At 42.6% G+C, this 15,245-nt stretch overlaps 1 protein-coding gene across 1 annotated transcript in view; it reads left to right on the forward strand.

The window, feature by feature from the left end:
* Positions 1-15,245, forward strand: part of tbx4 (T-box transcription factor 4) — a 29,557-nt gene that overhangs the window by 11,272 nt on the left and 3,040 nt on the right. Inside the window, exons 4-8 of the mRNA XM_034701842.1 lie at positions 4,657-4,776; positions 6,858-7,005; positions 13,618-13,770; positions 13,870-13,958; positions 15,007-15,242. Of these exons, the coding sequence (XP_034557733.1) occupies positions 4,657-4,776; positions 6,858-7,005; positions 13,618-13,770; positions 13,870-13,958; positions 15,007-15,242 (746 nt within the window). The remainder of the gene's footprint in view (positions 1-4,656; positions 4,777-6,857; positions 7,006-13,617; positions 13,771-13,869; positions 13,959-15,006; positions 15,243-15,245) is intronic.

Raw genomic sequence — 15,245 nt, forward strand, 5'->3', positions numbered from 1 at the left:
GTTGAATGGACGTTTCACTGAGATGTCAAATGTTAAGTGTTATGTGTATCTCTGTAAACACAGCGTGATTAATGGACTGCTAGTTTAAACTCCTGATGCTTCCAGCTGAGGCTCAAAGCAGCAAAGATGAAACCCATCTTTCTCATGAGGTGTTTCTGAGAAGGTTTTTGGTGTTAGAGAAAAAACTTGAATAAAAAAGTTCCATTGCTATCGCAAGAACATTGCAATTCAATGCGATTTTTATTCTTTGGGTCAGAATTCTATTTGATACTGATTTAGTAATATGCATAGATGACAGAAATAACATTATTTCAGTCTAGATTATAATAATATTTGTTGAATAATATTGTGTGCATTATAGGTATTAGTTTGGAAAAAATCCCACTGGGGTCCATCATTCTGGAGGTCCAACCATCACACGCTGATTTTAACAACTCGATGACAGCTTCCTTCATCTTCCTTCGTGTATATCTTTGGAATAGTGACTTCTGTTGTGTATTTTCATGTTGGTGTGACGTAGCTTGGTTCCAGTTTGTGTACCGTCTTCTTAAAGCTCTCGCTCCGGATGACAGATGATCTCCACAGACTCTGTGATCGCCTGAGCGCTCAGAGCTTGATGCAGTTTGCAGACAAACGAGTTGTGAAGCTGCATTTGTTTGAGATTCGTGGGTTTAGTGTTAGCCACAGGTTGTAAAATCTTGGCATGGTGTACGTTTGTCGTTTTGTTGCAGTAACTTAGAGTAAAGCTGACAAGACATGACTTCTGACGACGTCTTCTGTTCATGTTTCACATCTGAATCCAAAATGCATCCAGACTTTACATTACTACTTGCTAAACAACAGCTGTTTAGTCAGGAGGAGTGTCTTTATAACGTGGATCACAGTACGACAGCACCCACAGCGCCCATAAAGTGGAGGGGAATTATTACAACAGAATGAATCAATTCAAGGATTTTCAGAATCAATATTGAGTTGACTAAAAATATATGTTACAGTGCTTTTTGGATTCTATTTTTTCCTCAGTCTTTGTATTTTATCCTTTGTGAAATGTTTAAATTAAGTCCTAACTAAGTCTGTACGTGTTGTGATCTTTACAAAGCCTCCAAGTTGAATTTAAAACAGTTGATCTGAACTCTTTCAAAAACCAAACATTGGTCTCCTTAGGCTCTATCCTCTGACACTGTGGTTCTTCAAAATCCTATAGTGCTCAGATTGGTTTATTCTTGGATATATATAGAGCCTCATTTTACATTTTCAAATTGGGGGCCAGTTTAGCTCAGCGGTTAAATCGTGCTGCCTGTGCACAGAGTCTGTAGTCCAACGATTGATTCTAATGCATGGCTCTTTATGACACGTCATTCCTCCATCTCTGCACAGTTTCCTGCTTCATCCACTGCCCTGTTTCCAAAGAAAGGTATAAATACCCTAAAATAAACTTAAACATATGTATATAGATGTTGTTAAAGAGGATAGCATGAGAAATGAGACCCTCTGAAAGGTCTCTGAGTTTATAAAGCGTTCGGGACTTGGTGTTGTAACATGTGAGGAGGGTCTCTGCAGAGGTGACAGCAGAGGAGCTGCAGATGCAGAGCAGCCAGGCCTTCACGCAGGAGATCCCACGTTTCCCGACGCTCTGACATGAAACTCTCTCGGCCCGCTCACATGCAGCACCTAGCTGAGCCTGCCAGAGTTGTTATTGTGAGTGTCACTGTCCAGGCGTAATCCTCCCTCTTCAAAGCACCCGGCGCAGCTCTTCCTTCACTCTCCCTCTTTGTACACAGCCCGTCAAGAAAGAAGCGGCCGCTTGATAAGACGAATCCGGCGCCCGCAGTAGGCCGAGTCTATGAGGTTGTAGCGCTTCATCATCCCCCCCCCCTCGCTCCTTTTGATCTCCCGTGGTACTGGAGATTCCCAGAGAGGAATGGATCACTGCAGGGCCTAAACATGTGGGATTGTTAAGAGAAACAGCTGGCTGGGCACACACACACACACACTGACACTGATATCACACACACACTCTCCAGCTTCCATTTCTCATGCTCTGCTTCAGCTCGCTTGCTTGCTCGCTTCGTCACACTGCTGAATGTATATCTGTGCCTTTCAAAGACCATCCTCCACTGTTACACTGCCTTTGTGTTTTACAGCAGGTCTGTCACAGTGAGAAACACCACGCTTCATCACATGCACCTCAAAGAGTCACACAACGAAACAGCTTCATGTAGATTACAATGAAGGATACAAGATAATCTTTGGTCCTTGAATGCACCATGAAGCTAGACAAGTAAGAATCGATTGATGGCGACAGATAATGCAAAAACTACAGACTGCATCAAATATTGACGTCCTGTCTGTGACGTCATCAATTCGTCTCTAAAGAGGTGTTTTAAAGCCAAGCAGTTTCAAATGCTATTTCACAAATATGTGTATAAATCTTAGCCTTTATATAATCTTAATGGATGCATTATTAAAGAAATCACTCCAACAGTGTGTAAGAATAAATGTATAATCTACATAGACTAAAACCAGAGTTTTAACCAGGCTGTAAACATGTTTATTCCTGCTGTAAAAATGGGTGTTTAACACAAGACTTGATGGGTTTTCTTGGCTTTTGCAGACAACCTCAAGTAAGCACTGTATAGGAACTGCAGTTATTTTTGCATTTACGCTTTTGCTTTATTTTCCAACACTAGAAAACAAGTCCATGGAAACAAACTAAAAGAATTACAGAGGTCTGAGACCTTAGACTGCTACTAATCAACTTAAATTACATCACACAGTAATCCCACTGAATAATCTGCAACGACCAGATTATTACAACTACCTGCATCCAAGGGATAGCAGCCAAAGCATCACATATAGCAAATAATCAGATGCTTTATATTGTAATATTTTGTGATCTTAGTGTCACCAGACTGTATTTTATTTTAGTTTTACTGCTTTAATTTCATATTAGATAACCAAGCCACTGTTCAAATGTGAACAAGCTGTGATATTCAGTCTGCGGCACCCAAAAGAAGAAGGTGCTACAATATAAAGTAAGAATTAAGGTGTAGTTTTTCCAATCAGGATGAGACTGTAGATGAGATTTAATCTTTAAAGCATTTATATGTTTGTTGTTTTTTCTTGACAGACTCGGTTACAGCCACACTTCCTGCAGAGTCTGCAGACTTTATTTGGTTAGTTTTTCATCGGTCTCATGAGTGCAGAAATCAGCATATGATGAATGTTTCAAAATGCCATTACTTGGCCAAATTAATCGTCTCACTGATTAATCGTCTTGTTTCTGGAGGGCAATTTGTAAAATGTGTTTTATTCACAGGTATAACATGCAAACATGTTGAAAAGTTCCAGTGGTAGAAGTTCTGCACAATCCTTCCAGATAACTCCAATAAGCTACATGCTTATTGGATAGAAAACCCTCCCTCCGTCATTTCCTCGATATTGTCCAAACGTCCGACCCGGTGATGATTTGTCGCCAGTACTGAGAACCTCTCAAACTCAAGAAAACTGAGAGGCCGTAAAACGTTTGTGACCATGCTCTAACTTTCATCTCTTAAATGCCTCCAGACTAAAGGACAGAATATGCTAATATAGCACTCAGAGCCATAAAACACATGAAGGGAGCTACCTTTCCTGACCTCTTCTGGGAAACCGAAAACTTTTTCATCCCATCTGCGTCAAAGAAAATATCGCAAAGGGCTCTGCGCCCCCTTATAAAGCCCTAAGTGGTTTTTAATGGCACCCCGTATCGGACAACAGTTTAGACTGCCGACTCGTCGTTGCACAAGAGGCTAAAGTCAAAGAGGGCCTGGAGTTTATCTGTGGGCGCTGCCAATGGCAACGTGCTCAAACACTGGAGGACTCTCATGAAAGCTTTGCATGCTTTCAGAGACGAAGGCACAGCTTTAAAACCCTCCACACTCACGGTTCAGATCGGTGCAAATGCCGTCCATCAAAGACTCGTAGCTCCCGACACCATCTGATCATGTTACTGTAAATACTCCCTCACGTAAGACACCCAGAGAGGAGGGGGATTGAGGGCAGGTAACTTAAATCTCTCTCCCAGGCTTCAAATCCAATCAGAGGGAGAGATCAGTGCCGGTATCATCCTTGCTGAAAGACGGGTTAATCTTCGAGTAACATTCAAAGCAGACCTCTGCTCGTCTCTGGCTCCACTCACGCCGGACAGACCTGGCAGATGGACGCCTGTGTCAACACATGTGGCCCTCACATTTGTGTTTCCCAATGGTCATAACTGCTGAGTGACGGGCTCTGTTGCTGCTCACGTTTCAATCAAGGACATAAGTCCATGTGGCCAAGCGGATACATCGATACACCACAAACTCATACACAAATAAAAAGCTTTGAGTCTTGGTTTCACAATGAGATCAACTTAGCCCGATCCAGGCGTCACAAATAGACTCAATATCACTCCAACAAACCAGGTTGTAGGATGTCTGAAGTCCTGTCCTTTTTCATGAAATTCAAAAACTACCAAACTGAGGAGGTTACTTCTTTTGGGTGCGGATAGAGCACCTCGCTTACATCTGACTGATGCATTGACAGCAGCTCCAAGTCTGCAGTTTTTGCAAAGTCTTTTTCTGTGTAAGTGACATTGGAGCATTTTCTATATCTGTCCTTTCCATTCTTCAACAGGAGGATGTTTCCAAGCTACAAGGTCAAAGTATCGGGAATGAACCCCAAAACCAAATACATCCTGCTGATCGACGTCGTGCCAGCTGATGACCACCGCTACAAGTTCTGTGACAACAAGTGGTGAGTCATGTTTGACCTGAAGCATAAGTGATGTTGGATCCATATTGTACATAGCACATTTAAGATTACTAGATAGACACATTGGTGCAGCTTCAGCAGTGATGCAGGCGTTGCACCTGACTGTTGTGTTGAAGACCGAGCTGAGCCTGAAGGCCATACTTTAGATTGACCCGATGATCTACGTATGGTCATGAGATTTGAGTAGTGAAAAATAAGATCATGGATAAAGGGAGCTGAAATGAGTTTCCTCTGAAGGAGGAAGGATGGCATGGCTCAGCCGCAGAGAGATAGGGTCCAGAGCTCGGACATCCAGAGGGAGCTTGAAGAAAAGCAGCTGATCCTTTGAATCCAAAGGATCCAGTTAAGGTAGTTCTGGCGTCTGATAAGGATGCCTCCTGGGCGTCTACTTTCAGGGCAAGTGAAACTAGGAAGAGATCAGGTAACCAGAATGCGCTGGAAGGATTATATATCCCGAAAATGCTTGGGAATCCCAAAGATGAGCTGGAAAGGGTTGCTTGGAGGGAGGGATGTTTGGGGCAACTTGCTTAGGCACGGCTCAGCTCCAAATAAGTGGAAGAAAATGGATGCACGGATGGACAGACAGACAGATAGATGATCGTAATAACTAACTAGCTCACTGGCTAACTACAAATATGTTAAATATTTTTCTAACTTTTTTTACGGGCCATAACATGATAAAGAACAATATTTAGGAATTCATCCTGCGTGATGACTTTAACTGCATTAAGCAAAGTCCAGAGTTTCTGTGCAGCTGTGTAGCTCTCTTTAGTACCAACTGCTTTCAACACAGGGAGATTGAGATCCTGTCGGTGGTGAGCTCAGCTTACTGTTACTTCGACAGCTGTGAGATACTCCACGACCAATCCGCCCGAGTGCACCGCCCGACTCTGCTGGACACTTCTTGTCTTAAACCGAAGAGTCTTTTATACAACCATTGTTTCAATGAATGATTATAACCTCTATCCCAGCATGCATTGAGCAGCTTCTTCTTTGAGCGCCATTTTCTGGGTAAAGTACTGTCACCGAATTATAATAATAATCTCTAGCGTTCATAACAGTGTATTATCTCTTCTACCGCAGAGTCCTGGATAAATTGGTACCATAAAAATTCTCAGAAAAGAACAAACAGCAGACTACAATGAGCATAAATTACATCAGACAATGAATTAGCAGCCTTTGCCATGAACAGGCAAGAATCACCAACCTGAGGCCCCAAACTGAATTTTGCTGTCAGTATAAATGCCATTAATTGCAGGTTTGTTCAGGAATTTGAAGCACTTCAGTTTCAAATTAGCTGATATTCACTCAAAGACGTTATCCAGTGTTCATTTGTAGATTATTTTGGCACTAAAGTCTTTGTTTCTCTGATTTATATTCTATGCAAAAGACACCCAGCTGCATTTTCCCCCTGAGCTCCTCTGAAGGCTCCCTTTGTTTGAACCTATTGGTGATGTGAGCATCTTTTTGTGTACATACTTCCTAAATCATGTTTTTATGATGTAAATAAAATCCTAAAACAGATTCTCCAGAATTCCAGCCTGGCACGACAGCTACCACAGACCATGATTAGATAAACTCTTCCCTGCAGGGTCGAGGCAAGACCCATTTCCCAAAGAAAAACCCTTTGGAGGAGACCCAGCGTTACTCTTGTCGGCTCCGCAGGCGACCACACTGCTCCTCCGCTCTGTATTAAGACATTTAGGTCGCAGAGGCTGGAGAATAAACTGAAAGGAAGCCAAAAACTCAGCAGAGCCATTTTACAGCCATTTGTTTCTGATTGTGTGGCACGGCCTGCAGGCGGAGGACTCTGGTGTTTCTCAGCGACACCTCGGAAAAGTGTAATTAGTCATGATGTTGCAGCAGAGGCCACCTCCTCTCAGTCTCAGGGATTAAAGACTGTGTGGGTTGGGAACAGAGGTGCTCTACATTAAGGTGAAGGAGACCCGGTTCATGAGCTGACTGGGTGACATGACTTTAGGAGGCTGTGGCTTTTAAAAACAAGCATCAGTCTCATCCCTCTTTTCTTTCTCTTCTTCCTTCGTGTTTACCTGTTTTCTCAGGATGGTGGCTGGTAAAGCAGAGCCTGCGATGCCGGGCAGACTCTACGTGCACCCTGACTCACCTGCCACAGGAGCTCACTGGATGAGGCAGCTGGTGTCGTTTCAGAAGCTCAAGCTGACAAACAATCACCTGGATCCTTTCGGACATGTGAGTACCTGAGAAACTCAGGACCTATTCAAAGAGAGGGTTAGTGTTATTTCAATCTGGATGAGCTCTTTAGTTTTGCATCATCTTATCAAGTTAATGCATTTTAATTTATATAATATGAGAGGGGGAAGGGGTCTTAACTCACCTTGATATTTACCAGACTTCTCTCAGAGTGTTGATCTGAAAACAGTTCATCCTTAAGAGTCTGTTAACAGGCTGTGGCTATGTGGTTTAGGCCAATCACAATCAAACATTTCATACAGCTGCGTAAAAAGGACAAAGTTAACCTTCTATCGTGGTTATCCAAGCAGGTTGGTACATTTTTTGCCTGGCATTGTTGGACGGTTTCTAGACTAAAGCGGTGAAGCTACGTCCAAACGTATACTAATGTTTTTTAAAAACACTTTTTTTTTAAGTTCTATTTTTAAGCTTTAACACCTTTATCTATAGAGGAGAGGATGGTGGATATGTCAGGAAACCAGGAGAGAGCGGTGGCATGGCCGCCCACCAAGGAGGCACGCAATTTACCATTACGCTAAATCCGTACCCCTCTCCAAAAGTTTTGAAAAGAACAAAAAAATCCTTTACCTACCAGAGGTATGTTGGAATACTTCTCTCTCCAAATGACGATGCAGGAATGGTTGAAAGTGCCTGCATATGCATGCCAGACCAGTAGGTGGCGATAATGTCCTTTCAGTCCGTCACACCGACACTACAGAAGAACGTTGTGCACGTGTGTCGAGTGTCTTCTTGAGTGAGGTAACTGTGAGCAGCGTTCTTTTAACAGTCAATAAAACCTGACAGTATTAAGCAGACGTAAACAAACTGTTAGCCTGCTAGCTTGATGCATGTGCAGTTCATGTAAACAACAATTGCCATGTGCAAGTACGTCATTGTTTCACCCTGAGTGATCTAAAATTCTGTTTATGTGTGAACGTAAGGACGAAACGTAGAAAAAATGAGTTTTCAAAAATACCCATGGACGTTGGGTGAATAATTGGAAATAGTTAAAGAGGGGGTTTTATGCTTTCTCATATTGTGAACATTTGTAAAGTACCAATGTTGGAAGTGCATATTAAACATGTGCACATTTTCAAATCGCTCTGTATGCACATGTTGAAGTAATCACTGAATATGTGTGTAAGCTAGTCAAAATGGTCCGTTCTTAAAACACCGCCAGATCTTCACGAGACTCGCTGACATGATGAGGTCATTCTATAAGGATACTTGAACAGTAGGCCCCCGCCAACAAGTAAGGAAACATTTTGCCCAAAGCTCCGCCCCCCACAGGCCTCCAAAGGGCTAGCCAATCAGAGGAAAGGGGGTTTGTGGATCGGGGGCAAGTGTTTCAGTCAGTAATGAAATGAGGGAAAGTCTAAAGCCTGAAAAAAGCACAATACCCCCTTTTTAATAGGTTGATGTATTACTATTTTCAGTCTGATGACTAGCATCTAGAAACGTTGACAGAACTACGGAAAAAGAACACCTCTGTTTTTAGAAACAAAATATATATGAAAAGAATTTCACCACTGAATTACTCACACCACTGTTAAAAAGTTCAGTCGACTCCAAGAAAAATGTATTCTGATTGCTTGATTAACGTTGAAGTAGTTGACTATGTACGCTGCAATCCCTGACTACAGGAGCTCATCAGGGATGACGACTAAATACCGAACTAACCAAAGCTCAAGTGGAAATTGATTTTTATTTTTGAGACGTTCTGAAGCATGGATTGGATGAGATAGAAATTATAAGTGCTTTTTCTATAAATAATTGTTCCACTGTTGCACAGATAAAAGCATGTGTGACAAAGTTATTCATTTCCCCCCTGAGGAGATGCATCAAATTTAGCTTTGCATGTCTGAAATAAACCTTAAACACTTGAATATATTCGCTGAAGTCTCATGACCAGAGGGGCTGAAAATCTCACCATGTCAGAAACATCGCGGCGAGAAGAGAATATCTGTGAAACATTCAGCTGATGTGAAAAATCTATTTGATATGTGTGCAAACAGCCAAATCAAAATCATGAAGGTGTTTTTCACAGGCAGATGTCTGAAGAAGGATGAAAGAAAGCAAGGCTGCAGAGGGAGGTGAAGAGTATGACTGTGGCAGCGCTCCCCAGGGGGACTCTGGGATAGCTTGTCTGAAGCCATCCCATCAATGGGCGGGCTCATTAGGTTCATAACCTCTCAGATCAGTGGCGGGGCCCGCTGTCAGATTGAGTTGAGTGCCTGGCCAGTGATAAGGGCGAGTAATGAGGACAGAGCGAGTTCGAGGCCAGGCAGAGCCCAGATGACGCCCAGACCAGGAGGTGTTTAGTGGGGCAGAGCTTCACACAGAGGAGTAGAGACTCCCATTCAGCAGGCAGCATGATCTTTACAGAACGCATTTAAATGACCAATATGATAAAAGTTATTACTCTGTTTTTCTACAGAACAGCCTCGTATGGTCGAGTGCAGGGTAGAGTTCAGTAAAATGTGATTGATCCTCTTATTCCTCTTCTCTTAAAATGTAAACATCAAACATCTTGTACTATGGTGATTAAGCCAAGAATACCAAAGAGGGACCTCCATATTGGAAACTACTTCTGATCACTTGTCACATTCATTTTAACCACTAAGGATTATTTTAAGTTGTATGTTATTTATTTGGCAATTATATATGCACAGGAAAGCCGCTAAGGAGAAATATCACATTATGACCTCTGATGTTAAAGAATGAAACCAATGCAGAAGTGCAAAAACTGCAGTTCCTAAAGTATCCACTTGAGGCAGACCCCAAAAGCCCAAGAGACCCCATAAACACTCATGTTAAAACGGCCATCTTTACAGGAGAAATAAACACACTTACAGCCTGGTGCAAAAAAAACGCTTTGGGTTGGAATAACTCAATGTTTTATTTTTGGGTGAATTTTCAAATACTTCAGTTAATTTTGAAGATACAAAGTTTGCATAATCAAGCATACTTTTTGGGCATGGCTTACTTGACTGACACACAAAATGTAGCTGTTAGGCAGGAGGCTAAAGTCCCGCCTCAACACTGCCTTCTTGCCTCTTGTTAGGTCAACTGAAAGTTCAGTTGAGACAAGATTTCCAATATGGCGCCCACCATCGTTCGGCTTCATATTTCCAGCTAAACCAATGGGTGACGTCACTGAGACTCTGCCCATTTTTTATACAGTCTATGTTTGGCTCCACCTCTCCACTACTGCACTAACATTAGAATTTTTTTCAGGGTCTCTGTCGGTAATGAGCCTTTGAAAACATCCACATTTTCTAGCCCCTAACCCTAACTCTAACTTCTGAATGACCCAAACCTTTTAGATACGTACCACATTACAGGGACAGAGGAATAATGAATCAGTAGGAAGCTACCCCCTTATTTGCAAAGGTCTCATTCTAAAATCTAAGCTATAAGATGAACATTTTGGGGGCCAATGTGCATCATGTGACAGATTTGGAATGTGTTAGCATGCAGTTTTGGCTCTACGTCCAATTGGCTTCAAAGCTGGACACACTTCTTGAGGCTGTCTGGACTGCTGCGTGTCAAGCAGATTTGACTTCCATGCAAAAGATAGAAATTTTCACCCTGAACACACCTTCAACTTACAGTTTTTCTTTTATTTAGCATAACCAGATTTTTTTCTCTAAAGCTGTAGCTAGTATGCAACAACTACAGCCTTTCCTCAACTTTAATCCAATTTGGACGCAATCCCAGAACCCATCAGATATTTTCTGAAAACATTTTAGCCGCTAGGGCTGACCGCCAATATGTTGAGACTTCCAGTGTAGCCATAAATAACTGGCTAACCATTGTTAGAGATCGTAGCCAAGATGGTCTTTTGCATGCACGGCACATTAGGTGAGACTGTTACCTGCACTCCTATGCAAATATCTTTAAATCAAGATTATTGAAAAGCACAAGTGTTGTCTGATGATAGCTGGTGGGATTAAGGATTGCATTTATTTACCTGGTTTAGCCTCTGCAGCTCTGCAAATGAGCATTCCCTGCATACAAAGCCCACTAACATGTGACTGCTCAATGATACTCGGATAAAGATGCAAAACTGAGCAAAAATGCGAATGCAGAAATCCTTGCAGATATAAAATTTTTGCACCCTAACAACAAATTCTGTGTTTGTATGCAGGTATCATTTATAGATAAGGAACAGAGCTAAATTCAGAGTTGTAAGCTCTGTGTTAATAAAATAACCCTCATTCTTTAAGGTCATACCCGTTGAAGTGAGTAATACTCTGGATGTTTTCTTATCAGGGAGATGAAAGCAAACGTGTTCTTTAGCTCCTCATGATCTAAGGAAAGCCTCCCTGATCGCTGCCTTCAGACAATCACCCAACAGTCTCCAGCATCACCCTCAGACTGCAGTCAGACAGCAGAGCACACAAAGGTCAAGAGAGAGCCTCTAGTGGACCAGCCAATAGCTTATCTCTGTCTCCAGCCTGCCTCAGCAACAGAAACATGTGAGCACGGGGCCATTCGGTGCTCAACCTGAGCCCCGCTCCCTGTGCCCTGCTCAACCTTTGCCTCTCTTTGGGAGCCCCCTGGAGGAGAAGGCTCCTCAGGAGAGTGTCTGGCAAATAAGGAGGGGAGCCGAGGTGCAGGGTTTGATGCTAATCGGCCCTGACAGAGCTGGACTAGTGATGACCCTGCCCTACTGTTGCTAACGCTTCACTGGGCACAGCACTCGGCTGCAGTGAGCGGACTGATGCTAGTGAGCCGACCTGCAGCCACCCAAACAACCTAAACCGTGGGCATGCTCAACACATGCTTCCTGCTATACTCCAACAAAACACATTTTGAGTCGAGACCGTGTGTGATAGAGATGAAAGATGAAGGATTGATTCTAGTTTTACTCTGGAAAGGCTTCATGTTACTGAGGGAATTTAACAGGAACAGCATGAAACAAATGCATGAGCACACTAACTGAACACTCGTTAAAATGGTTTGATCTTACGGCAGGATTAGAAGTGTCTTAGTGGTTTCAACTTCAGCAGATAGAAATTGTCTTGCTGGTTCCTCTTCCAGTGGTAGTTAGTTCAATAATACAGCAGTGGCACTTAAAGGGTTAAAAAAAACACTGATAGAAGAGTCTTAATGTTCTTGCTCATAGACTCATGCACAGTGAAGTAAAGCACAGTGACTAAGTTGCAACGGCTGCTGTTCAATAATTAAGCCAATGCAGAAGTGCTAAAACTGCAGTTCCTCATGTGTCCACTTAAGGCTTGCTCCAAAACCCCAGAAGACCGCATTAACACCTATGTTAAAAAGCCCATTTTGGCAGCGGGCATAAACATATTTATAGCCAGTTTCAAAGAACAATATTGGTCTGAATAGCACATTTTTCGGTTTGTGCACAATGTACAGAAGGTGATTTATTTAGCACTTTTCAAGATATTAAACGTACAAGTTGTACATCTTTAGGGACGTGGCTAGCTTGACTGATAGTTGGGTACACTGTAGCTGTTAGCAAGGAGGATAAAGGCCTGCCTCTTGCTGTTTCTACTAAAAGTAAGCTTGAGTCAGCTTTTCCAATATGGCGACCACCATTATTTGGCTTTCGGACGCAGATGGGTAACGTCACAGAGAAGTCTATGGTTGTTAGATTAATATTAAAGATGATAAATGCTCTGTTAATTGTGTCAAGGGTAAGATAAGTGTGCTCATTATACATCTAAACTTTTACTGAGACTTGATTTGAGACCCCGTTTCTTAGTTTTGACATTTAATTCTTGTGAGTTTAAGTTAAAGTCATCCTTCCTTTGATCCTCAACAGACCCACCACAGCACTGAAGACACAGCTGCAGTTAATACAAGTAATTATTTCTACATTAAGGAGCGTTCGTTGGCAAGCTCTGACAGTCATGCTGCCTGTTGTCACTGTTTGCTCATTAGCTAACCAAAGGAAATGGGCGAGTGTAACTTTTACTCATTATGAGTTTTATGAGCAGCAGCTGTGCAGACAATTTCAAACAAGGAGGAAACAATGAGCGCTGTCATAGCTGTGCTCTTTCTTTATCCTACAAATATCTGCTCAGCATTTTATGACTTCTTACACTTAATAAAGCCTTACCTCATGGAGGTGTGCTGCTGATGTAACATCAAAATCATGAGCTGCTTTTGAATTATGGACCAAGTCATCATCTTTTTTTATTGGACTTAATGAATGAGTCGTTGTGTTTTGTGTTGTTGTTCTATTCTTATTACGTCTTGAGTATTAACTATGTGCAATAAAAGTAAAAGGAAATCATTGTAAGTTGCTGTAAACAACATTCATTTGATATTATTCAAAGTGATGGAGTGCCCTTACCTTCCACAGCCTAACATCCCTGTTTGAAGGCACAGTGAGGAGTTTTAGTGCTCTGTTGATTCTGGCGCCCCATATGGATGAAGTCGATAGTGTTTTGCTGGGATAAAGACTACATTTCCCATGAGCGCCATCACCCACTGTGTCTCATGTGTTGTTGAAGCAAATGAGTACAGTGCCTGACATCCATACAGCCGCTCCTGCAGTGTGTACCGCTTTTAGGAATCTGTCCATGTTGTTATAACAAGTTTAAAAATAAGAATCTGTTGGTTTCCTTCCTTTCCTAGATTATCCTGAACTCTATGCACAAGTACCAGCCCAGACTTCACATCGTCAAAGCAGATGAAAACAACGCGTTTGGATCCAAGAACACCGCCTACTGTACTCATGTCTTTCATGAGACGGCCTTCATCTCTGTCACCTCTTACCAAAACCACAAGGTACAGCAATCAACTCAGCCAATCACAGCAAAGAAGCTTAAGTGGAAAATCACCACTAGTTCCTTTAATTCCTTTAACTATTCTTCACTTTACTCCTAGATCACACAACTGAAGATAGAAAACAATCCGTTCGCCAAAGGTTTTCGAGGGAGTGAAGAAGGAGATCTGCGGGTTTCAAGACTACAGGGGTATGTTTGGTATTACTGACCCATATGGGCCTATCCAAGATAAATTGGTAGCATGTTATGCCGGTATAAACAGTTTTATCTGCAGAGCATGAAAAGAAGGAAACAATGCTTGCTTCATAGTTTGCATGACCCTTCTGCAGCATCCTCAACAGAATTGGTCGACAATGATTGCTCTAAAAAGTTATTCACCCATCAGCCATAACATTTTGTCCACCTGCCAAAACAGCCCCGAACTGATGAGACATGGCCCCCACTAGACCTCTGAATGTGTGCCGTGGTATCTGGCATCAAGATGTTAGTAGCAGATCCTTTAAGTCCTGGAAGTTCTGAGGTGGACACTCCATAGATCGTGTTGTCCAGCACATTTAGCAGATCTGAGGGATTTGGAAGCCAAGGCAACACCATGAACTTGCCTCATTCCTCCAGATCATCTTCCTCCATTGCTGTGTGGTGCCCATTGTTGGTGCTGTCAGTGGTGGACAGTGGTCAGTAGTTGCACTCTAGCTAGTCTTTGGCCATACAGTCCTATTTGCATCAGTTTGAGCTCGAGCAGCTTCTCTGTTGGATGGGCCAGACATCAGTGTGCCTTATCCATCAATGACCCAATTGCAGGATCACCAGTTATCTTTCTTGGACCACTTTTGGTAGGCGCTGACTCCTGCAGAACAGGTACACCTCACAGGAGCTGCAGTTTTGGAGATACTCAGACCAGATCTTCAAACCATCACAGTTCAGTCCTTTTCAAAGTCGCTCACATCATTACACCCGTCCGTTTTTCCTGCATCCAACACATCAACTTCAAGTACAAAGTGCACCCACTTACAGGTGCCGTTATTGAGAGATAATCAATGATATTCACTTCACTTGTCATTGGGCAAAGGGCTGTGACTGATGGGTGTAGGATTATGAAAGCATGATCACATTGTGCAAGGTTTGTACAAGGTGCACATCGAGAGAAACTCCCTTCATCTGCCGCCTAAATAAAGATCTGTCTTGTCTTTGCGAAAGACCAAGCAAAACTAATAACATCTCGTCATCTTGTTTGTAGGAAAGAATATCCAGTGATTTCCAAGAACATGGTTCGACAAAGGCTCATCTCCTCGCACAGCCACCTAGCAGGGAAGCTCGGGGCCGGAGTTCTCACTGGGCACCCTCAAGTCCTGTCATCTTATCAGTATGAGACCGGAGTTCCTATGTCCAGCTCGGACCCCCAGGATCCTATCTCCAACCACTTTCCTCAGAGCAGAGATCCCAGCCTCCTTTACCACTGCTTCAAGCACAGAGGTA

The sequence above is a fragment of the Notolabrus celidotus genome, chromosome 14 (genome assembly GCF_009762535.1).
Source record: "Notolabrus celidotus isolate fNotCel1 chromosome 14, fNotCel1.pri, whole genome shotgun sequence".
Taxonomy (NCBI): Eukaryota; Metazoa; Chordata; class Actinopteri; order Labriformes; family Labridae; genus Notolabrus; species Notolabrus celidotus.